Source organism: Macrobrachium rosenbergii, chromosome 6, assembly GCF_040412425.1.
Source record: "Macrobrachium rosenbergii isolate ZJJX-2024 chromosome 6, ASM4041242v1, whole genome shotgun sequence".
Lineage (NCBI taxonomy): Eukaryota > Metazoa > Arthropoda > Malacostraca > Decapoda > Palaemonidae > Macrobrachium > Macrobrachium rosenbergii.
This window is the reverse complement of record NC_089746.1, coordinates 25,966,516-25,993,045: the sequence shown is the minus strand read 5'-3', so window position 1 is coordinate 25,993,045 and position 26,530 is coordinate 25,966,516. Positions and strand designations below refer to the sequence as shown.

Sequence of the window (26,530 nt, the reverse complement as noted above, 5' to 3'; positions counted from 1 at the left end):
TGCTTCACCCCAAGAGAGCAGTAGCCGAAATAGTACTGATAAAAAATACGGTAGCACCACCAAATAGCAACGCGTGATAATGCAGCTGTAGTCGCTGGAGTGAAATACATATGTACGTTTAAACTTTAAACAATTAGAATCATATTTATTATGGTAATTATGTTATCGTGCAAAGACAGATTCGAAGTAAATCAAACAAAACCTACCTAAACGTTGATAGAGGGAGAGGTTAATTTTCATGATCTTGAAGCTGACGATTTATTGAAGCAGAGTTTCTCTCTCTCTCTCTCTCTCTCTCTCTCTCTCTCTCTCTCTCTCTCTCTCTCTCTCTCTCTCTCTTCAACGGTTTCAGTGACCACAATATTTCCCATATTGTTGAAATCCCATATTGTGACATCTGAGTTATACTTTAAATCGAGTTCTTGTTATTATATTTTATCTCTCTCTCTCTCATTTATTATTGTAATGCAGATTTCATATCTAAGTTCTTATTAAGGAGAGTAGATTTGTATATTTTTTCACTATAATGCCTTTTCCCTTGGGGTTGGTGCCAGAAAGGTAGAACGTTGTCTCAGCAAATTGATGTAAGGAGGTTGCCTGCCCCATGCACTTTCATTGATTCCAGCTGGCTGGTTCTAATTCACAACTCGGGCGACTGATGAACAGTCGGACTTGATCGAACTACAGACATAATTAACATATATATATATATATATATATATATATATATATATATATATATATATATATATATATATATATTATATATATATATATGTGTATATGTATATATATATCTTTCAGTAAACTACGTTCATGAAGTTTTATTTCGGGATTTAAGGAGGGACCCTTCTATTGTGTGTTTGTGTATAGTTTGCGAAAGTATTTAGCTTTTTGGCGTGCAGTTTAAGGCATGTTCGTAGGAAGAGGAAAAGTTAGTGTCCATTAGCTGTTTTTAACATTCAGCTCCATTTCCTTTCGGAATTAGGGGCTACACTAATTTAGCTAGAAGAGAGAGAGAGAGAGAGAGAGAGAGAGAGAGAGAGAGAGAGAGAGAGAGAGAGAGAGAGAGAGAGAGCATAATTCAGCAGGCAAGTAAACGGAAAAGAAAGGAGAAAATGTTGGCCTTTCCAGTTGTCAAAGTCTTCATAACGTCATTAGGACCTGAGGGTTCCAGGCTAAAGTGGAAGGCATTTTTAAGTTAAAGTTTGGAAAGGAAAAGTCATTATTTCTACTAATGTATTTGTGCTTTACTATTTTGTTGTTCCTCGATGCCGTTGGATACCATTCATAAATGCCTTGAGATTTTTCATCCCCAGGTATGATGCCCCTGTTAATGTTGTTGGCGCCTAACCTCTCTCCCGTTAAGGAGCAGAGCTTGAACGCTTCCATCGAAGTTAAGCCCCGCCTTTCTTCCTTTTCCATTGTTCTTGTCTCCTTTGGGCCTGGGCTGCAAGTTGGCATAAGGTTGCCCTGCCTGTTGGTGTTTGTTCCTGAAAGACAAAATATTTACATATCACATGGGCCGAAGAGCAGTGGAAGTTGCTGAAACCAATCCTTTCTTTGTGCATGTACAAATGATAAAATGAGTAGAATGATCAACTTCGCCATAACATGATGAAACGCCACCAACGATTATGCTTTTATTTTTCATTTTCCTGGCGTAGAAAGAAATGGAATGGATTCTACTACATTCCTCTCTGCCCGTTTCTTTTTAGTGTCAGTTATGAGTTTTTTCTCCTATTTGAAGAGTTGATGTATAATTTTGAAATCTGGCAGATGACATTTGGCGACTCCCATTTTCACAGTAGCTGAGGACTGTCATGCTCTCTTAAATTTGACAACTTTTGCTAATTATGTTCTTGAACATGCTTTGAGGTGCAAACTGCCAGTCGAGTAGCCTACTGCGTTTTTACAAGGTTAATTACTATGTTCCTGTAATTGTAAAACCATCAGGTAACGTGTATTTGACCCGAAACTAGTATCCAGAATGAATGCTTGTTAATTACATTTTGGGATTATTCAGAGAAACGTTGAAGTCTTTCCGAATATCTGTCCACTAAAGAGTTGATTAGTTGATATGCTACAATTAACTGCGTTGCCACCATTGGCTGATCGACGAGGCTCCTTTAAATATGAAGTTTTTGCTGACGACATAAACGTATTGGGTACTTCGCTGGTCTTCTAGGCATCGAAATGAGAACGTTGGATTGATTCAGTATCTGACTGTTTACAAGGCAACCAAATGCTACTGGCACATACACCCCCGTGGGTGGGGGGGGGGGCGGCAAGGCCGTGGAACCAGAAACTTCATCCTAGAAATTTTGGCTCGAGAATGATAAAGGTAAAACCTTCAGGAGCCACAACTCAGAGGACACAGTGTATATGAATATATAAAATAAACAATTTATGTACTTACATAGGTGTGGGTGCGTGTGTATATGTATGTGTGCTGGCTACAATATTACTTTTACACAGATCTTCTACGAATTTGTAGGTAGTGTTATTGTCAATAAGAAAATAAAAGCTTATCTCTTCTTGAGACATCTTCCAAACACCGCAACATTTTCCATATTATGGGTTATTGTCATTTTAAATGCAGAATTTGAGAATACGAAAGAATTAAATTTGATAATACCAAAAGACTGAAGAAAAAGTCGAGAACATTACCTATCAAAAATCAACCCTTTTTGTCACTCCAATTTCTGTGTAGGATAAATGATTTTTTTTATTTAATTTCCTTTAAAATGCCTGTCCCCCCTTTCCCGGTTACCCCTCTTGGGATTAAGGCTAACAACTGAAGAATCTCTTCTATTCTGACGCCCAAGCAAACGTTAAACGTAAACATTGACATTGTCTAAAGGAGATGATGCCTTTTGTGTACGCTAAGGACGCATGATCAGTTACAGTGACCACATGTCTCTACCGGCGACTTATGGCTTTTGCCTTTTACGCTCATATGTCTTTCTTGCTGCATATTAATGAAGTGATATCGATGTGATGGATACCAGTATGACTCATCTTGCCGAATGGCAAACATGAAAAAAACAGCATCTATAGTTATAAAAATCAGATAATAGATGTTGCGTGTTGGATGTGAGCAAAGGATGGACTAGATATAACCTTATAATTTTTTTGGGCGCCTTTTGGAAACCTTGGAAACAAGCAGGAATTTATAGTTTTGAAAACTGTGGTGATTTTTTTTATTCGATCGTTCATAAATCCTCTGCATACCAACACATGCTTATCAGGTGCTTAATTCGAAGTGTAGCATTTGAATATTCCACACTTAAGTATGATAGTCTATAAAAATTATAGTAAAAACTTTTACTTGGACATTTACATATCTACAACTGCTTGCTTTTTTTTTTTTCAAATCTTTAGACTTTTTTTTTCTCTTAACTGGATCGTCACTATGCTAGTCTCTCACATCTCTTAAGAAATTCGTCTGTAAGAAAATTGTGAAAAATGGGAAGGTGATCACCCAAGAAAAGGAGAGAGGTATAAAAGGAGATCTGGATGCAAAACATTCGCTTCTCTGAGCAAATGAAGCTTTAACTTTGTTTAGATATCCGCGGTAATCGAGAGAGAGAGAGAGAGAGAGAGAGAGAGAGAGAGAGAGAGAGAGAGAGAGAGAGCAGACGATATTGATGTTGTAAACACTAGATTAGTACATAAACAGGACTAGAGTAGGCAGTTGGAGAGGATTTAAATTAAGGGACGGATTGTATCCATCATGCTAAGTAACCTACATAAAACCGACAAAATGTTCATGAAAGAATTTTGGACTAATTTTAATAGATTATGGATTTTATCGTTTGGAAAACTGGCGTTTCTTGTACACTTGAAAAGAAATATACCTTTCGTACAAAGCGTTCCATTAACTGTAATGCATTTATAATTGTGAGAGAAGAGTCTTTTGTTGTAATGGGGAATTGTAGTTTGTGTGGTGATTGTTTGCAAGAAACGGGGATTGATAATAAAAGTGCAAACTCTGGATTTTATACCTACTTTGGTTTTCAACATTCCCCTGCAACATCCTTCTAATAGGTTGGGTTGTCATCTCATACGGGGTTATGAACTGTTAAGATCTACTTCATTTTTTTATTAATTACTAGGTTTACGTACATGATTTAGTTTTACGAAAATTATACATTACCGATAAAGAAAATTTCATGGGAATTAAGTACAAAAGGATTTGCTTTCTTTGTTGAATAAAGATCTGCATTTCAAAGTGAGAGAGTATCAGGGCACAGCTCCAGCCTATGTGGTGTACAGTAGATAAAGAACTGACGGAATGAGAGATAGAAATCGGATTAGACAGGAAAGAGAAAAAATTTGTCGCAGGAGACGATAACAGATTTTGGTTGTCCCTCTTGGTAATTTATATAAACAGCTACATGTGTTTCATGAAGGTGGTAGATCTGGCGGCGGAATCGTTTTCAAGTGTCGCCATTATAATAATTATTATTATTGCTATCATCATTATTATTATTGAATAAAACGTGCTGGTATGCAAAATGTGCAGCCTGCCCAGTAACTCCTTAGATACTGTTTAAGTCACGAGATTCTAACTTCTCGTATGGCCTTGTGGTTCAGTTGGTAGTGTCCTTACCTTTTACTCCAGTCCATTATAATTATTATTATTATTATTATTATTATTATTATTATTATTATTATTATTATTATTATTATTATTGTTTAGTAGTTATGGAGACTATTGAGTGGCATTTCTAGGCTTTCATAGGGCTTTCCCGAAAGTTTGTTCTTAAATGAGAGATAAAAATTAGACAGACCTGGGCAAAACTCAAGAATTTGGGCAGCTAGGTGGGAAGAGGCCATTGGGAATGAATGACAAGTAAAAGACAGAAAGCAGTGTTGTGTTTATTATTATATACATTTTTGAATCTCAGTTCACAGTGTCGAGACTTTATATCTTCTTGTTTAAGAAAAAAATAATTAGTTTCTGGGTCGTTAAATTAAACGAAAGGATGTGAAAATTGCAGATCTAAGTGTCATCCCATTCACTTCAAGATTACGGAATAGTGTACCCACCTCAGTATTTACTGGCTCCTTTAGCTTATATCTTTTAAGATGTATTTTCTTCTTGGCTGGCCGTAAGTCCCTTAATACACTTTTCTTGTAGAGCCGCTCCAGTAATGACCAGTTATGCCTCTTGCAGCCTGTCAAACTAAATATATATGAATATATAAAACACATTGCTGCTTTTATGTGGTTCGTGTAGGATTATGCCTCAGTGGCAGATATTAGACTTATTCATTGTCTTATCACTTCGCAGTAATCATTTTCTGACGTGTTGCCTTCCTCCCTGTTTTATGTTTATGGAGAATATGAATCGGGAATATTACACAAAACTTTTGCATAAAATAGAGCTTTGCTGTTGGTAGTTCATTTATTAAGTATTCCAATCCTTTGTGCATTTACTTAATTAATACGGAACTTGAGTGTGAACTTATTTTGTAGTCTGGTTTGATGCTGTTGTTAGGTAAAACTAGACTAAAGCCAGCACAGACTCCTTCTCACTGAGCTGCCTTTTGGAATTTGTAATAAAATCCTAGATTGATTTTAATTTCAGAGAACAGTATTGTGGTGGTTTGGGCGAATTTTTTTATCTGGCTGTGTTAGTGGCTTATTTACAGTGACATTTATTTCTTAATTTTTTTGTCTAATATTTATTTCTTACTTTAAGGAACCCATGGGTGGCTGACGATGGGGGCGAGAGCAGCACATCCTCGGGACAGCAGCAACAGCAATCGCAACAGCAGCATCATTCGGCGCCCTTGGATGTGGGTAGCGAAGCGGGGACGGTCGTCCACGCCCACCTTTCCCACGACCTTCTTGCCCATCAGTATGCGACCCCTTATCACTCATCTACCTCAGGTGCCCCTTCCCTCACGGTTGTGAGTGGGGCACGCTCCACCCACAGTGTGGGGCAGCACGCCCCTCATGGGGTTGTTCACTCCCACACTGCCCACTCCCTCCACAGTGCCACCCATTCCATACCCACCGCCGCCCACTCGGTACATTCGGTGCCAGGCACCTTACAGCAGCCGTGGGTCGATCCTCAGTTGCTTTGGAGCACGCCCGCCTTACCAAGTGTAGGCGTGGGTGGCGGTGTCTTCACTGTGGGCGGGGGTGGAGGGGGACCGGCTGATGGGTCCTGCCCCTCCCTTCCTCCTGGGGTTTACCCACAGACTCATCCAGTGCTGCACTCCCTTCACTCCTTACACTTAGGTAAGTCATTTCAGTCCCCTTGGCTACATTTTCTTCGTCTGCTCTTCAGTGCAGGCCTTGGCTCAGTATGCCTTTGCAAAATGTAGACAGGTTAGGCTCAAGAAACACAAATGTAATGCAGTTTCACTTGAACGTGCAGTATGGTTGTCGTTATTTGATTGTAATATTAGCATAAATATAATGATGAATAAATTTATTGCCAAAAATTGAGCTGTAATCGATTGACAGAAATTGCTATAAAATTTACTAAAGAAAATATTGCAATACTGTACTTTTTTTTTTTTATCTTAGGGTTGGTTGAGCATTTTATGTACCTTCATTTTTACTGTTGACGTTTTGAGTTTAGATTTAGGCTATTCAGCTCAATTTCTTCCCGTACAAGAAAGTTTTTTTTTCGCAGAGGTTTATTTCTTATGTTAGTATTGGTAGGAAAATCTTTAAGTTGATAATTCAATGAATAAAATATGATTATATTTGACATTGTAAAGTAAAACTTGTTGGGATTTTTAATAACTGGTAGCTGCCTTTATCTTGAAAAATAATTTCATGATAGACTTTCCCAAGTTGAGGATTGAAGCAAAAAGAGTAATCACCTGCTTAGCATCCTTAGTTGTTTTGTGGTTATTTGCATAAGTCGTAAATAAAACCCAGATTCAGCACACAAGGTCAAACAGCCAATCAAGAGTTTTGGTCAAATACGGACCGTGAGTAGACGGTGATTCGTACTTGTTTCCAGCTTCTCTTAAAACGGGTTATTTAAATGTGAACGGGAGAAGAGGGGCTGGGTACACTTGTCATACCACACCTAGGCCATGCTTTGGAAAACCAGTAGGTGTTGCTGGAACCAGCAACAGATCTCAGAGGCCTATTGCATGCGGCAAGGGGGTCATAAATTGAAGCCCAAGAACTAACGAAAAGAAGGCAGCGATCTGCGTATCGGTAGGTATTACCAAAATTTAATAAGACAGAACGGCCACAGAGACATAGCAGGTCTTGGTCCTGGAAGTCGATGCAGCCAGGGAATTAAGTTTTCCTGTTTGCCATTCTCTTATTACTACATCAAAATTCTTTTGTTTTAAGACTGACTATTTGCATTATCTGTCAGTACCCTAGACGTCAATGTGAATGATAGTATGTCGTGAGATTATCATATTGGCATCCAGGGCAAGTTCCAGACGAGGGAAGTTATAAATTCTTTCATTCATTTCGATTTGAACATCATATTGGCTGTATTTTTCCCAGTTTCGAATATTGGTTTTATGTTTCGGGTACTTCTTCGTTGCCCTTTGTTTCAGGATTTGATCAGTGGTAATTTGTCAAGTAATTGACTTTACACTCTATTTTCGCTTTCCCTTTGTGAAAAGATGGATAGCCCTCTTTCTTTGTACCATAAGACGCCCGCCCTAATGCTTTTCTGTTCGGTACTGTTTCGGCTATCGTTCCTTGTAATGCGCCCAAACGACTACATCCGTTTCGAGACCTGGAGACTAAAACTCATTAGTACTAGGGTCAGACACTGTTTACGGATATGATAATCCTTTTCTGTAGATATCTGCTACCTTCTTCAAAATTTAAACATTTTGTAAATTTCTTTTGAAATTATAGGATCAAGTTTATACATGCCTAGACTAATATTCATGTTATGACAACTTTCTTTTATAAAAGTAGAAAATAGAAGTCTCTTATTTTTCACTCATGGTGATGTGTGATACATAAATCACATATTAATAATTATATGTATGTATATATATATATATATATATACACATATATATATATATATATATATATATATATATATATATATATCCACAAAGGAAAAGTGAAACAACAGATAGGCCTTTCTACATATATAGCCCTTACTAACAGATTGATGAAAAATATAAAAGTAATATATATTGACAGATGACATACAGATATCCTTGATAATGGGGATTATAAGGAACACTGGAATCCAACACAGTTGAAGAATTATGGACCTACCAAAACAAAGGTAAATCTTTGAGAGGGGCAAAATTCAACTGGATCGAAAGCAGGGAGGAGTCGAAAAGGATTATACATTTCAGTGTTTGAAAATGTTCATTTTCAAAAGTTGTTCAACTGTGATGCACTTTTTAATCAGCTTACCCATTCAAGGCCATTTTTGATTATATGATCCCCTTTCGACCCAGTTGGGCTTTATCTTTGTAAAACTCGCAAAGGACCTTGTTTTATCTGTAATCTTCAACTGTCAATTATACAGGATAGCATGTCATCTCAATTATACAAGCCTCTTTACTTTTTTATTTTTCATCAGTCTGCTAGTAAAGGACAGTGTGTCGAAAGGCCTTGCAACCACTCCATTGTTTCATTTTTTCCTTTGTGGCATCTGCCTTTATTTATACATTCATCACGTTCCATATCTTCGTGAATCAGTTACACACACACACACACACACACACACACACACACACACATATATTATATTATATATATATATATATATATATATATATATATATATATATATATATATATATATATATATATATATATGATGTGTGTGTCTGACAGACAGAAGCGGAGATGAGGTTGTGTCATGGTGTTGCAAAAGGGTTGAGATTTACCAGTGTCTATGTGGACGATGAATAAATCATGTCATGTGGATTATGCTAACTCGCAGAGATCTACGAATTAGTAGAACCCACAGAGCTTTATTTCTCCTTGGTGGCGTCACAAAGACTAAGCAGGTGGGTGGAACTGAATTATGCAGGTGAACGGATTACTCATTCTCTTTGAATTCCTGTCTGCTAATTGAAAGCATACTCGTCTCGGCGAGGGCTTTCTCTCGCTAAAGGAAAAAATGGATTTTGAAAGAGATTTTTTTTTATTCAACGGCTTAACGAGCAAGATACGTAAAGGCAGGTCGTCATTTAATTTGCGTTTTTTGTTCATCACTTTCATTTTTTATATATTTGGACAGTTTTTAACTTCCTTAATATAGTGTCAAATTCCTAATTCCTATTATTCTCCGTTGCGTATATTTTAGAATGACCGTCCATACCTTGTTCGTGTTATTTATAGTGACTCGAATTTTTCATTGATTCAGTAATGGCTTCCCTTTACCGTCAACTTTTAGAATTCTTTTATCTTTCCGTTTTCCTTGGCTCATATAACCGTCCATCTGTCAAGAAGCAGGTCCATCGCTTCTGTGCGAGTAAAGCCTTGTTCTTTTCCTTCCCGCTTCTCTTCCGTGTTTCCATCATGCCGAGGCTTGATTGACGTACACTACTTGAAGGGAGTTATCAAGAAAACTTGATCTTTTATGTATGGGACTCGAAGCTGAACGTTATCACAGTGTGAATATATGCGGCTACGATGGCGACGTTAATATTGCAAGAGTTCTGAAGATATCAGTCAGGCCGAATCATTAGTTATTATCATAAAATACAGCAAAGAATGGCGCTCCTATCTTCTGCCGGGAATATTAATTTGACACTGTCTCTGGGGAAAATACTTCATGTGATATTAATTAGGCTTTGGAGAGAGAGAGAGAGAGAGAGAGAGAGAGAGAGAGAGAGAGAGAGAGAGAGAGAGAGAGAGAGAGAGAGACTTGGTTGGCAGGGAATGACAATTTTTCGGGTAAGAGTTAAAACTCTTTGAGATACACATTTCGAAACAAAAGAAATATATATATATATATATATATATATATATATATATATATATATATATATATATATATATATGTATATAATATATGCAATTTTCTTGTGACTTGTTTATGGTATTCTATGCCATTGTGATTCTGGGTGGGTGATCTACAGGCATAGATATGGCATCATTACTCCTTGTTCGTATGCCCTGAACACTTCTGTTTAGGATAATCGTAACCACTCGGAGAATGTCGGTGAAGCACTTATTTGGGGTTTGTTAACGATTGTTATCCTTTTTCATATTCTTATAGTTAAGTGTCGCCCGTTAAATCAGGCCATTATAGTTGAATAATTAAGTAGCTTTGCACTTCAGAGAGTATTTTATAATCTAATAGATTTCCTGAGAATTGTGTTATCATACTAAAGGACTCGGGCACAGTGATGCGATAATTTTCGTTGAAAGCAATTCTTCTTTTATCAGTTTGAGAAAATAGGCCTTCTGTCCATTCTAGGTTCTGGCCGAAAGAAAAAGGTGAATATTGCTTGAAAGAATTGTTCACACAATCTATCTTTCCTGTTTAAGCTCTCTTTAATTATCATGAAATTGAGTCTAAATCGTAATGTATGAACATATTTTTGCCATTTTACGAGTAAAATAAAGTAAAATACCTGGAATTTTTGTTATCTTGGTCAAGTTTTCCACTTTAAAAGGGAACGCTTCCAACCTCTCACACAACTTTCCTAACTTCTTTGGCCCTGTCCCTTTATTTAGTACACTAAATGGACATTTAAAAAGTCATTGTTACCCTTGAAAACTTCAAAAAACGAAGAGATGAAATGCAGGATCTCAGTGTTTCAGCCTGTTAAAATATGTGAATGCTTGCACCATGTTGGAGAAAAAGGAAATTTTAGCTATTTACATACAGCTCTGGATTTCGAGGTTGTTTTGGGGGGGGAATATTATAAAGATATATATATACTGTGTTTTACGTAGTTTTTGCAGTGAAAAATAGTGGACTCTAAGCAGTAGATCGCAATTTTGGATTTCAGGGTCGGTTTGGAGTACTTGCATTAAAAATGTAAATACCTTGTAGATATCATTTTTAAGAACATCAAATCCTCTTAGTTCATATAATTAATGGTTCCGAACTGTAAGCGATAAATCCAGTGTAATTATTATTTATATTTTCAGGAGGTGGCTCTAGTGGGCAGGCATCTTCCGCCGGAGGACCTGGAGTGGGCCAGGTTGGAGGGGGTTGGGGTCCTACAGGCCCTTTACCTGGCTCTTACCCCCAAGTTCATGGTTAGTTTCCACCCTCTTTTGTTTGCCAGTTGTTTACTGACAGTTTTTTTTTCAGTTATAATTTTGTGAACTTTCGTTATACTAATTCAGCTCCTTAGCAGTCATTGACCTTGTCTTAAAAATCTGACATTTAATCTGGAATGATTATGTATTTCACCAAATTTGTTAGCAGGATTACACACAAGAAGTTGTGTGGGTCGCCAAGAAAATTTTTCAAAGGTAGGCCTCGTGACTGACAACAGGGATCACGTTCTGGGAGAGATATGAATGTAACCGTCGGGGAGGAGGAACATTGTTTAGGGGTGGAATGCTTAGCCTTGTTCTCTGATTTTGGTCTTGAATATCAATTAGATTTTTGTCTTGAATATCAAGTAATTAGATTAAGAGAGAGAGAGAGAGAGAGAGAGAGAGAGAGAGAGAGAGAGAGAGAGAGAGAGAGAGAGAGAGAGAGAGAGAGAGAGAGAGAGGGGTATAGCATTCAGCCTTGGCAGAGGTTTGCTGTCTCCGGGCGCTCCTGTTGTGTCACTTCATGCCTCTGAAGTTCAATGAGGTTATTGGCATTTAGTTTTATGTGAACTGTGATGACTTTTGCGGGCATATTTACCCTCTATTTTTTACAGTACAGTTGTGTTTCTACAAGAATTGCAATTTTTATTAGTACAGTATTAGTTCATTAGCAGATAATTTTTGTATTTTCTTGAGGTAATTCGCCTAACTTTTCTTTTATAAGTCGAAGGCTTTGTTTCCCCTTATCAGTTTTTTTTTTTTACCTAGATACATGTTTAGCCTCCTGTTCCATATATTTTGTATGTTTACAAGTTTTGGGGTTTGACAGTGAGCAAGTGAATCATGTGCCCAAGCCAGTAAAAAGAGGGAGCAGGAGTGGTTGAACAGTAAAATCCAGAAAGTGTGTGAGATGAGGCACAAGGCTCGCAAGGTGAAACTGAGAGAAAACCCCAGAGTTGCATTAAGAAGTAATAGTTACAGAGGTTAGAAACTGATAGAAAACCCCAGAGTTGCATTAAGAAGTAATAGTTACAGAGGTTAGACAGTTAGATGGAGAAAAGGAGGCGAGAACCGAGGAAAAGTAAAAGGTTAAAATTTGATTGCAGCCAAGGGCCGAAGGTACGTTGCAAACATCTGTTAGTAGTGCCCAAAGTGCACCACGTGGGCTGCAGTGACAGCAATACTCGATTTGATATTGGTATCTTTTAAGGTTTCTCTCTCTCTCTCTCTTTCAGTATTGTGCGTGGCAGCAGTGCTCATTATGTATAGTTATATGTACTTTATTATTACAAGTTATGATAAGCATAGACAAAATAAAATTATTCATTCCAGTGTCATAACTTGCTTCAGAGGGATAGAAGTTTATTGTTCTATTTTACCTTAGCACCGTTGAAGATTTTTTAAAGTTTCATAACTCATAAAGGTAAATTTCCTCTTTATTTGGAAAATTAATCCAAAAGAACCACAAGTTTACCATAAAACCAAACAATATACTGTAATCTGTTTTATATGTTTACTTACAGTGCAGTGAATAAAAAATTTTCCTGTTAAGTTGCCCTGCTTATTAATTCAGAGTAACTGTGAGGTCCTAACTCATATTTGGTATTGTATAATGCATTATCAGGTTCGGCTGCCACTGGTGGGGGACGTAACATTGTCTCTGCATCAGAGAACTGGTCAAGATGTGAAAGGTGTCATTATTACTGCTTCCGTGCTGCTCAGGCTGCTTTTGTGGCAGGAATAGTAACAGGTTTCTCCCTGTTGGTGGCTGGTGGAGTTTTTCATAGGAAGCACATCGACCATTTACAGGTAAGGCTTTTTTTCCTTTCACATTATTTCATCAGGAAATTAAATACAGTAATATTTTTGTAATCCAAATTCATCTTGAAATTGGAGTATTTTCTAAATACTGTAGTGCTTCCCTGTATAAAGAGTATCTTTTGTTTACTTTCTTGATTTGAGAGTCTGTAGTATTTCGATTTGTTTTGTTTAGTGTCTTTGAGTGTCTATAGTATTTCTTATCAGCAACCCTTGCTTTACTCAACTCTCATAATACCCATTCTCATAATAACCAAATTTTTACATTCCCTGTGATTCTTTTACTATCCATATCCCAGTCATGTACGTAATCACTGGTCTTACATCTAGTTTACTTAATCGCCCTAAAACCTTTACATTGACTCTACCACATAAAGCACACAATATCATTTTTATTTAGTTTTCCATCCAGTTTTACTTCAGTTACTTCTGCATGTTATTCACCATCCTTGGTCATTGTTAATCCTAAATAAATAACTCAGTTTATCCACATTTTCTGTCTCTCCTCACAAATTAACTATTGCCCTATGATTCTCAATAAAATTAGGGTAGTCCATCTTCACACTGATTTTCTGTTCTCTATATTTCATGGTCCCTCTCCACTCACCAATATCCTCTCCAATGTTGCTGCACAGTAGTGTTAACCACGAAAAGCATGCGCCAGAGTGACTGATCCACAATCTAAGTGGGACACCACATTCAAGATCCTGGTACTGTCTAACATTCACAGAAAATTTCTATCAGGCCCATGCTACTCAACTGCATGTCGGCTCCTCCATGCATATTTTGTTTAATTTATGCTCATTTTTCTGGTAAACCCGTTTTCTGATAACTCCGCTATCCTTCTTGCAATGTGTCATGTCTTGGATACCGTCATCATCATTATTAGGTTTTTTTTTAAGTCATATTCATCCTTAATGGAGTTAGATGCTAAATGAGCTTTGCCATTCATCTGTGTCTTGCGCATTTTATTTGAAATCTCTTTTGGTTTTAGTTTTTAACTATGCCCATTTTCATGATTTACTAGGCCTGCTATGTTCATACCTGCTGCTTTTCTGATTAACTGTTTGTCATCATCTTTCATTGCATATCTAAATCATCCCAGTTTTTGAGATCTTGGCCTACTTTCCAGCTGCTGGACATAAAATTTTTCATTAGTAATATGGTCTTAAAAATGCAATCCAGCCAAGAATCATAGTTCTCTGTAGTCATTTTCAAAATCTTGTGTTTTCTTGGTGTTCTTGTCTTTCCAGCATAGAATAATATAGGTCTTATCCATTTATCATAAATTTTTACTCTGCAAATGGAATACTTTCAACTTCAGCTTTTGTTAGTACAATACCCTCTTCACAATCCAGTGTCCTTCAACAGCAAGGTTCTCTTTGGCATTCTCTTCACTTTTATTATGTGATACATTATATACTTTAAAAAATCTCAAACAGCATCACTTGTGGTCATCTGTTATATTTGATATCCAGTTGAGTAATAAGTTCATTCGCCACACTTTTCCCACAGCATCTACTTGGCTACTCTCCTGGCTGTACTTTTTCCTTTGCTTCCTCTCCAGTCACCATAAATTTTATTTTGTTTCCTTTGATTTTCAGCTTCCTGCTTCTCATTCCTCTCATCGATCTTGTAAACGTAGTTCTACAATTGCCTTTACCCTGCTGTTAATGTTATGCATATAGACACTCATTTGTAGTTGCCTCCATTGCACTAATGCACAGCATAGGGTTCAGGGCTGCATCATTTATCGCATAGTTTTCTGCTACACCTGCCACTGTTTTCAGTCTAAATCTTGGGTTATGGTGCAGTAACATCACCAGTTTGGAAATATTTCAGGTCCCCCCCCTGCTTTTGTATTGTCCATCTAATTGCTAGTTTTGATACTTTGTCAAATGCCTTTTCAGTAGACGAAAGTACGTTATAATCTCTCTCCTCTTTGCATGGGACTTTCCTTGTAGTTGCCTCATTATATAACATGTTCTTGACTTATCTGACATGAGGTGAAACTGACAATTGTAGAGTTTAAACGAAGTAACTCCTCAACTTATCAGACTTCTTTACAAATCAGTTCCATTATTGTTATAACTTCTTGCTTGGATATCTTTTTTATATGTGGAGCATTTTGCAGATACTGTCAATCTCTTTAACTGAATGATAAGTGTATATGACAGTTTAGTTTAGGCTAGTAACTAAAGTTTTCTGAATGTTCCAAGTGTGTTTGTAAAGTTTATTACTTATCCGAAGGACAGCTCCCTGAATCATCTGATGAGTTTAGAGGCCACTGCATTAATATTTGTAGCAAGTTCCAGCAATCTTTATTGTACTATAATTTCCACACTGCCATGCATTCATATATCCTTTCTATACTATAGATATTAATATTGTCGTATTCTTTTCCTATTCTTCTGCTCCTGACCCTTCTTTTATCAGGTGTTCACATACACTAGTCAGCTTATCACTTCTCCAACTGCTTTTATGAAAAAAGGGTTTTATTCATGATGGTCCTTGGGCTTTTCCAATATTTCTTTCCAAGGACCCTCTTAACCTCTTCAGATGTTCTTTGTTGGTCCCTCTTGTCATGCCAACATTCCCCATTCATTCAAAAGATTTTATCATTGCCTAACCTTTAACTTTAATTTTCATCTTTCATTTACGCTGCTTAAAATCACTTCCATCTTTTCTCAGCTAATTGGCTATCCTGAGTATCTTTTATTCCTCAGCTGTGTTGATAATCTGATACCATTCTCCCAAATCTTTAACTTTTACCCTTGTCAACTGGCTTTTAGCCTCCATCCTCTTCCCTGTCTACATCTCCATCTTTTCTTTGTCTGTAAAAGCTATATTAGGCCTCTTGCTTATTCTAATGTTTCTTCATTAATTGTGATTGTTCAAGAACTGGTGTCTTTTGACTTATGACACTATAAAATGTTAGTAATTTTATATAAATCAATTTAAGAAAACCATAGCATATAAAAGATTTAACAAATTATATTAAAAACTGGTAAATATATATGGCATTAAACAGTACTACAAAAACTATATCATGAATCAACATTCTACAGTTTGTTTATGATTATACAGTGGTAAATTAAAACATGAGAAGGATTTATTATTACAGGTTTTTTTTATAAGTTTTAGTTTAAAACATAACTCTTATCGGTAACAATGAAATTTATGCTATCTGATCATCATTCATAAATTTGATCCTGCCATTTTATGCTGGAATACAGTATACAGTAGATGTAATTTTGCTGATATAACTATATTCATTTACCATAATTTAAGCCAGCCTTGTGAAAGTTTTAAGCTGTGATAACAACCAACTCTGTTGACACTGAGTGGTACCAGTACTTTTATGACTCTTTGTGTACTGTACTACAAAAACTGAATTTTTGAAAATCTTGAATTCTTGTGGTTGTAAGTGTTTGGTACTGAATTTCTCATTGTACATTATTTTGATTGGGTTTTTTTATTTACAGGTTTTGGTGTATATTGGTGCAATGGTGTCTTTAGTATGTGTTGTTTTATTGGTAATTTTCTGTGCTATGAATAAGGACCACAGGACTAGACGAGGAACCTCAGGTCGATTTTCAGGACCTCAGGTGGTGGGTGGGGACCCTGAAACTGTTCCTCTAAGACCTTTAGAGTCAAATAATCCACCTGTAATTATAGCTGAAAATGTTGCATCTCATGGAAGTCGTGTAGAGGCTGGAGTTATGTCAACCAATGAACTTGTACATAAAACTAACCACAGCTCTTGCATTGCTCCACCAAACCAGAGCTCTTGCATGGCTGTTTCTCCTCCAACAAGTCATGGTGTTTGTTGTGTTCCCCCTTCCAGTCAAGGTGGATGTGTTATTGGCCCAAATAATCAGACTTTGTGTTTCATGGGGCCTGGTACTCATAATGCTGGAAGTGTTATAGGAACATCTAATAAGGGACTGGGCACTGTTGCTACATCTGAACCTTCACATCATGTTACCAGACATACAGCACAAAGGTAATTATACTTTTGTTTTTCCTAATTTATGAAAAGTATCATGGTGACATATTGTATAAAATTTCATTCATTGATGAATGACATTCTCTTCTTGTTATTAACATCATATTATTATTGTTATTTTTCCAATTATTAGCCATTTTTTCACTTGGGTTGATCCACGTGTTACCTTTCTTTCAGCTTGCCCTGCATTCTTACAAGGTATGAGCTTATAGGCTCCTTCCTCAGCCATCTTTTATGCCACTAAACACAGGAATAGTGGTTTCATCTGCATAATTATAGCCTTTTGTCATCCTATAACTCAAAATTCCATTCTAGCACTCAGACAACTTGGAAAGGAAACAAACTCAGCAAGCTAGAGGACAATTGCAAAAATTTAAGGATGAATCTATTTTACACACCTGCAAAATTTTTGTACTGTACCGGTTTCTCTCATTTTTCTGTATTTGTTTTTCTGTATAGGAGGAACTAGGTGATGGAACCAGGTCTGGGGGGGTTGCGTAAAAACGTCTTTGCTGAGGAAGTGGTGGAGGAAGCAACTTGAAAGATCTACTGGAACAAAGTGAATTGTCCCTTCTGGAGACAAGAGAATTCACTTGATTGAAAATGAAGTCAGCATGATTAGAGCATGGCAACCCCAAATATGTCTTTGCATCTTTCTTAGGCCCAAGCAGAGTTTCAATACCTAAAGAGAAATCTGAAGTGGTTGCCAGTCTCCTCAGCTAGGCCGTTATACCCACAAATGAGTTCAGTGACAGCATAGGTTGTCATAAACTTTTGATTGTCTGCATCTTCTACTTCCTGGCCACAGGGATCACAATCTGGCCTGTCAACTGAATCGGAGTTAGTCAAAACGTCTTTATTCACCACTGGCATAGGCTCACCCAGGGCCTAGGACTTTCTTGGGGGCCTGAAGATTGTAGAACAAGGAGGAATCTTGTCCTGATCCCGATCCCGTCCGTGAGAACTATGATGAAGAGATGAATGCCGTGATTGGTTATGCGACCGTGCAGGGCTCCCATTACATGAAGAATGGTCACAGCTGTGTGATCAAGAGCTTGGCTCATGGTCCCTTCTGGGAGAGCATGAGCGTGAATAACGATGGGGAGAAGAAGGCCAAAATTCTTCTGTTTATCAGGAGACCAATTATGACACTGAACAGGGATTACTTGCATTATAATTGTTAGATCTGCACCAGGTACAAGTGGAATGGGGGTCTATATCCAAGGCAGCCAAATAATGAGAACAAGGGTTGTTACTAACCCCTGGGCACCTTTTCTGAGGCCTGCATTGCTTAGATGATTCATGGGTTTTCATTTCTAGGAATGCAAAATACACAGATAACTCAATATCACACAGAAAAACACACAAACAAAAAGAGAAAGAAAAATCAGAACGCCAAAGCGTAATATGGGCAGGAAGTGCTAAAACAGCTGGCTTCTTGGCTAGAAAGGCAGTAGCGCCATCTTGCTATGAAGGCGATTGAGAGAAACTAGTACATCACAGTGTTGTTGGGATAAGCCAGGTTAGGCTGTGCCTGCCTCTTCACCCCAGTTGGCTGTCTCCCTTTGCCACAAATTCTTTGTGATGGTCCTGGGGGTGCTTTCGTCTTCTTTATATCCTTTATGAAATTTTCCTTTGTAGAAAAGTTTGATGTCATCAGAGGTGTCGGGGCGAGGTTCCTGATGGTACCACCTATCCACTGCTCCTCTAATGCACTTGTCTACATCCCAATTCATATGTCCATTATCAGTGAGGGTCTGGGCAACAAGTTTCAGTTCTCCGTGGGTGTCAGTCCAAGTGGGGGAGTGCAAGAGAGCTCTTCTGACAAAGGCACTGATGGTGGATTGCTGTTATCTCTTGGGGCACTCACTTTCTCCGTTCAGGCACATTCTCAGGTTCGTAGGTTTCGTACACACCTTCGTGATGAAGCGTTCCTCCCGTTGCGTGACGAGGATGTCAAGGAAGAGGAGGCAAGATCACGGCTGAATTCAGTTGTGAAGTTGAAACAGCTGTAAGTGTGGAAGGCATGTCTCATCAAGTGCTTAATTTCTTCATTTGTCTCAGCACTGACGAAGGTGTCGTCGATGTACCGTACGTACATTTGCAGCTTTCCAATACTGCTGAAGACCCTCTTCTCGATGTGTTCTCCAAGGGGAGAACACATCGCCAAGCTGTTGATTTAGGTGTACATATGGCCTCTGTGGGTGGAGAAAGGGGCCTTTTTGGTACGTATTTCTGAGAGGGCTCGGAGGGGGTGTTCAGGAATGTTCAGTGATGGAGTGACAGGGTCCCTGTATACATGATCCAACATTATTTGGATTGTTTCGTTGGCAGGTATGTTCGTGAAGAGTAACTCCATGTCCATCGAGGCAGTGATTCCTCTGGGGGATGTCGCTCTAAGGGGCTCCAGGAACTCTGCTGAGGACTTCAAGCTGTGATCACCAGGGATACATGGAGTTAGGATGGTGTTGAGTCTTGTGGCTAGCTGGTAAGTTGGGGCTGGGACCTGGCTAATGATGGGGTGCAGAAGGTTGCCTTGCTTGTGTGTCTTCACGTTTCCATATATGCAGCCAAGGTCATAGTCGCCCACAATTGGTGGTAAGTGGAGGGCGTTAGAGGCAGCATTGACTCTTTCAGTAATCCTGTTGACTTCACGCTTGATGTCATCAACTGGGTTCTTGGTAATTCGTAAAAACTTGGTGCCGTAGGCCAGGATCTCATCGAGCTTCCTGTGGTGTTCTTCAGTGTTGATGAGAATACCACCGGAAGCTGGACGAGATCCTGGCCAACGGCACCAAGTTTTTACGTATTACCAAGAACCCAGTTAACGACATCAAGTGTGAGACCAACAGGATTATTAAAACAGTCAATGATGCCTCTAATGCCCTCCACTTACCACAGATTGTGGGCGGCTATGACCTTGGCTACATATATGGAAATGCGAAGACACACAAGCAAGGCAACCATCTGTGCCCCATTATTAGCCAGATTCCAGCACCAACCATGCCAGCTAGCCAAAAGACTAAACACCATCCTAACTCCATATGTCCCTGGTCATCACATCTTTAAGTCCTCAGCAGAGTTCCTGGAAGCCCTTAGAGTGACACCCCCCACCAAGGAATGACTGCCTTGATGGATGTGGAGTCCCTCTTCACAAACGTACCTGTCAATGAAACAATCCAAATAATTTTGGATTGTGTATACAGGGACCCTACCAGTCCATCACTGAACAATCCTGAACATGCCTTCTGTGCCCTCCTGGAGATATGTACCAAAAAGGACCCTTTCTCCACCCACAGAGGCATATGGACACTCGTCCCGTCGAGAAGAGGGTCTTCAGCAGTATAAGAAAGCTGCAAGTGTACGTATGGTCGACACCTTCGTCAGTGCTGAGACAAATGAAGAAATGAAGCGCTTGAGACATGCCTTCCACACCCACAGCTGTCTCAACTTCACAACTGAATACAGCTGCAATCGTCGCATCCCCTTCCTTGACATCCTTGTTGAGCAACAAGAGGAATGCTTCATCATGAGGGTGTACACAAAATCTACAAACCTGGGGATGTGCCTAAACACAGAGAGTAAGTGCCCCAAGAGATACAAGCAATTCGCCATCAGCGCCTTCATCAGAAGGGCTCTCTTGCACTGCTCCTCTTGGACTGACACCCACGGAGAGCTGGAATGTGTTGCCCAGATCCTCATCGATAATGGACATACGAATCGGGATGTAGACAAGTGCATTAGAGGAGCCGTGGATAGGTGGTACCATCAGGAACCTTGCCCCAACACCTCTGATGACATCAAACTTTTCTAAAAAGGAAAATTTCATAAAGGATATACAGTAAAAAAGATGAATGCACCCTCAGGACCATCAATGATGGCAACATCGGCCCGTCCAATCCAAAGAAGATGATTAAACTCTATTCTACAGGAATAAAAAACCAGCAGCCTGGTGATGAGAAATAACCCTGTCCCCTCCCCCAGGCAGGACCCTTGAAGAAAATCAACATGGTCTACTGATATAAAAGCCCCATCCAAGAGTGCCTCGACTCAACATTGGTATGAATACCATGCACTTCTCCAAGAGGATCTCCTGCCATGCCCAGGAGGGTGCCATTTTTAAACATGCCAAAACTGCCCATAACCTGAGAATAAAAAGAGTTGAAAGGGATAGATTATCCCTAACATAGAGATAATATATCAAACATTGCCGCCTAAGCCTCCTGGAAGCCCTACACATCGTTAAGAGAAGCCTAGTCTCAATACCACACAGGAGATCTTCCTCCTCCTGACGTCAGTGTGAAGGGTGCCATCCACTGGTACCCCGGATGAGAGAACCAATCAGGAGTGTCCATCTGCAGGCAGTGATACTTAAGAGCATACACAACCATTGTTGCATGAGAGACTGCTCTGCCCTAGAAGAATTGCTGAGGCAGCCGATGAGAATTCGACATTACCTAAGAATGCCTTTTAAATATTGCAACACACACCCTGTCTCTCCAGATTCATCTCAACCATCCTGAAGATGGCCAATGGGCTGGTTGAAATGTGTCGACAGCAAAACTGCAGAAAAAGTACCAAGAAAACCCAGAATCCATCTGCTGGGGAAAACAGAGACTTCCAAGATAAGACACTGTTGAGCTCTACAGATTTACAATACTAAATTTCAGTAACCTGCTCTTTTTAGAATAAAATTCCGCTGTAGAAACGCTGTTTAAATCCACCGACATATGAACATTGGCCAATTATTAACCAATATTGATGTGCAAGAAAGGTGAATTTTAAGAAAAAACTCAATATAAAATCAATACGCATAATGCAGCCATCCTTTTCAACAAACATGCTTGAAAGGGGGTCTTCTTCCTTCCTATTATTATTATTATTCAGAAAGATAAACCCTATTCACATGGAACAAGCCTACATGGCCACTGACTTTAAATTCAAGCTTCCAAAGAACATAGTGTTCATTTGAAAGACATTATGGAAGGTAATTGGAAATACAGAGAGAAGAGATCAGTTATTTGAAAAAAGATAAGTAAATTAATAAATATGTAGGTAAAAATATTAAAGTACAAGATAAATTGTCTTAGGGTCGTTATGCATTACACCTTCACTTGAGTTCTTGAGGTTCTAATTGCACAGCATCCTCAGGAAGACTGTTCCACAGTCCAATGGTGTGAGGAATAAAAGACCTCTGGAACTAAGTTCAGCAGTGAGGCACATTTACTGCATACTGGTGTTGCTGTTCAGCAAATCTGGTAGCTCTCGGCAGGAAAAAAGGATCTCTGATCAATTGTGATAACAAAACTTTTCTATTCAAATACAACTTATGAAAAATTGCCACAGTATCTTAACTGCTATTGTTAAGAAACAGAAACCTGTCACCATGAACCTTGCTGTCTAAGAGAGACAAATCTCTGGCAGAAGCAGATATCCACATCAGAGAACAGTATTCTAGTAAAGGAAGGACAAATAACCTAAAAAAGGTTGGGCTGATTTTATCATTGTTATAAAAACATTAGTAATATCTAACTTCTGTGCAGTGTTTGCCGACACTTTCAGTCGATGTTTCTCAAAAGTAAGATGCAAGTCAAAAGTTACACAAAGTATAGTCAAAGCTACAGACTTGTTCAGCTGAGTCCCTTCTACTTGAAAGGGAAGGATAGGGTAGAAAATCAGTAAGACATAATAGTGTTACCATTTTCTGGAGTTCAGCCTCATACCATGCCAATTACACCATTCACTAATCTGCTCCATGCCACCTTTCAGACTAAAGGCAGCCTTATTTCTCATAATTGGAGACTTTACCAAACCACAATGGTGTGTCATCGGCTTATTGAACAATCTTTTTGTCCAGTCCAGCAGCCATATCACTTGTAGACAGTGAACCAAGAACACTACCTTGTGGAACACCAGACACAATAGGTCTTGGTTTGCTAAAGATCCCATCAACAGGAACTCACTGCTGTTTACCTGTAAGGAAACTGAAGTGATAATCTTAAAATATATCCACCCATGCCAAGATTTTGAAGTTTAAAAATAATTTCCTTATAATATACTCAATCGAAAGCATACTAAAATTTATCTGAATTACTGTACACTCACAACCCTTATTAAGGGTCTTTGCAAATTGCATGTCAAATCTAAAAGAGCATAACAGGTACCTAATTGCTCCCTTTATGCATATTGGCTATTAGCTAACTGTCATTTGGATTCCACATACTTGTATACTAGCGGCTAAAAAATTAGTTTTTTCTGCAACTTTGGAGAGCACAGGGAGAAGAACAGAAATTGGTCTGTAGTTACTGCAGTCTGCAGGTAGGCCATTCTTTGGAACAGGCACTGTATTACCAAGCTTGCACTCATCAGCAAAGATACTGTAGTTACTGCAGGTTGCAGGTAGGCCACTCTTTGGAACAGGCACTGTATTACCAAGCTTGCACTCATCAGCAAAGATACTATGTTGACATAAAAACTTGTAGAATCTGCTAATCTTGGGAGACAACACACTAGAGACTTTCTTTAAAAACATTGGGAAGAAAGCATCTGGATCTTCTCTGTCCCAGCTATTAAAATTGTTAAGAACTGTCTTTGCTGGGAGCAAAATGCATATTTTGTAAGAGTAGGTTCAGGATGACATGTATCAGGGAGAGGGACATCCTCAGCTGATTGCTTAGCTTCAAAAGCTTGAAGAAGCAGTTTAGCCTTTTCCTAGGGCCAGTGACCAATCCACCATCATCTGTGAGTAGTGGTGGGTTGGAAAGCTAAGCATGACCCAGAGACTGAAGATGCCAGTTTGGTCTGCCACAAATGAGGCCGAGTAATTTCTTCCAGTTTTCTCATTAAGGATCTGTTGTAATTTCCTCTCAGCTATATGGTATACTGTAGTCCATTCGCAGTACACCAACATTCAACATAAATGGTGTAGTTTTCATGTGAGTGATTTTGTTTCCATGTATTGAATTTGGTATGTTTGTCATGGTAAGCTCATCTACATGTATCATCAAACCATGACTGGTCATTTGTCCTGATCTTGATGACCTTTCTAGGGACATACCTTAATAAAATAGCCATCAGCATTTCATTCAAATAACTCTTGAGATTTGGATCTGATGTAGCATCTGAAATATTAAGTGCCTGACAAGCTCCAATAATGCAATCCCAATTGTCTCTACATTTCAGCCAGACTGGTATTTTTCTAATGGCGGCATGAGGAATAGACTGATTGACAGATATGTCCATCTCAATGGCACAATGGTCGGAAATGCTTATATACTCACATACCTTGGACTTAATTGCATGAACATCTGTGAATAAGATGTCTAACCTATTTCCATAAATGTGTGCGAGTTCCTCAATTAGCTGGATAATATCAGAGGATGCACAGAACTCAAAAGCAGACCATCTATTTTGATCAGTGGAATTTAGCCATTCACTGTGCTTTACACTGCAGTCTCCACAAATAATGAATGTAGCTTTTGAATCTTGTAACTGAGCCATACTAATCCTCTCCAAGAGTTGTCAGTACATGGATTATATTAAACATTGTGGAACTTGCTTTTTAAAAAATTAAAAGTCAAAATCAATTGATTTAAACTAAGTTTCATATGAAAGCCCTACTCTTTCGAACTTTTTTGTGAAAATTTGAAAAATTGTAGGAAAAGGCTTTTATGCCGCTAGCATTTTCATCTGTGTATATTCTGGCAACTTAAACCCTAATGAAATGTGTAAATGTTAAAGTTATTTTTCTGGTATAACAATAATGTATAATAATAATAATAATAATAATAATAATAATAATAATAATAATAATGATAATAATAATAATATTGATGGTCATTTGAACCTAGTGTATACAGTCATACCTTCTGCATGTGGGATGTTAAGACAATATATGAAGTCAGGGCATTCAAACCATGGGATTAAAAGTTCAACCTTTGACTTGTTACTGCTTACATGTGTCTCACATAACATCACATTGTAGTTACAGGCACAACTCTGGAGATAAAAAAATTTGACCTCAAGCCTCGAATATTTTAGTAAAGTACTCTGCAATTTTTCTTACAGTAATGAATAGAAGGCCTAGGGTTAAGTTCAGTATCTCCCCCAAAAAATTAATATTACAAACATTAAATTAGAAGCAAATCTAAATACCAGATTCATAACATCATCATCAACGTAGTAAAAATCAACAGAACAATAAACAGTAAAATCAACAACAACAGTATTTCCATTATTTACAACATTTACATTAGGAAAATGTGTAAAACTAACCATATGTCATTACAAAAAGTGCTGGAGTAACTGGTTGACAAGGTGGAGGCAGGATACCTTGCAAGGCACAAAAGAAACCTGCCAGGTTGCCATATCAATGGATGGAGGACAGTCAAGATGGATTTAGAAATTTGACAGCTCTGAAGGACAAGATTTAGTAAAGAAGAAAGTGCTTTCCTGATAATCCACAAAGCATCTTTTGCTTTCTCATCAACCTGTCCTACACACGTCAAAAAAAAAAAAAAAAAAAAAGTTAACATAAATGGAGTAGAAATGCCTAACAAAAATGGAGTAAAAATGCCTAATTGTACTCTCAAGCAAGGGAAATCAAACTCAAGAGCTCAAGACCATGGAAGGCCATGGTATAATGTCTAATGCACAGTCCAAGGTTGGCAAATCAAGTTTTAAGAGTACATATGAGGCGTCCGGAAGTAAAGGGGCGACATTGCTGAATCAACAATTTTGAGTTAGTCCTAGAAAATTACAGAGAAATCCATTTTCTATGATTTCCACATACTGGCCAAGCAATATCGACCCTTAAAACCATTGAACACAGGGGTGGCAGTCTACAGGTTTTCATGTGTATTTCTTGGTTTCATGTTCTCCCTCTGGGAAGTCAAGGGCAAACATGGCCATGATGTGCGAGCCAATGAGCAGCTCCCTTTCATCCAGCTGTGTTTATAGTTTCGCACTCAACCAACTACAGCCCGCGTAGCGCACCAGCATGGTAGTCTTAAATGGTCGACAATCTATGAACCATTTATTGGGAACCGAGGGAAAAATACTGTAAATGTGGTAACCAACCGAGGGAAAAATACTGTAAATGTGGTATGTTAAAATTGCCAATCTATAAAAACTCATAAAAAATTTGTTTTTGGGTTTATAATGAAATGGCTCAAAGTGTATTTATGGTGAACAAAGAAGTTTTTAAAAATGTAAAAAAAATTTGGGTTTTCCTATTTTCATAACTGTTTTGCATACTGGGATATGCAAATTTTGATGTTATGATTTTTTTCCAACACAACAGTTGTTTTTTTGTTTTTCCAAATATGGCTAGGCAAGATGAGTAAAATACATATAAACATGGATGTAGTAAGTCAAGAGAAATGTCCGGTATCGTAAGGTCAACTAGAAACGCATTTTACTCAAAATCAGGTTTTGGTGATGTCGCCCCTTTACCCCCGGACGCCTCATATACAAAGTAACCTTCTCCTAGAAGGGTTGCTTACC

At 38.3% G+C, this 26,530-nt stretch overlaps 1 protein-coding gene across 5 annotated transcripts in view; it reads left to right on the top strand.

Annotated features, from left to right (window-relative positions):
• Positions 1-26,530, top strand: part of LOC136839372 (uncharacterized) — a 225,768-nt gene that overhangs the window by 195,440 nt on the left and 3,798 nt on the right. For 2 of the 5 annotated variants that reach the window (XM_067105289.1, XM_067105290.1), the window contains 5 exons: positions 5,711-6,255; positions 11,083-11,193; positions 12,824-13,008; positions 16,503-17,023; positions 17,486-18,413. In XM_067105289.1, the coding sequence (XP_066961390.1) occupies positions 5,711-6,255; positions 11,083-11,193; positions 12,824-13,008; positions 16,503-17,023; positions 17,486-17,495 (1,372 nt within the window). In that variant the 3' untranslated portion in view covers positions 17,496-18,413. Of the gene's footprint in view, positions 1-5,710; positions 6,256-11,082; positions 11,194-12,823; positions 13,009-16,502; positions 17,024-17,203; positions 18,414-26,530 lie in introns of those variants that run through there. The other 3 variants (XM_067105286.1, XM_067105287.1, XM_067105288.1) reach the window with 2 other exon arrangements.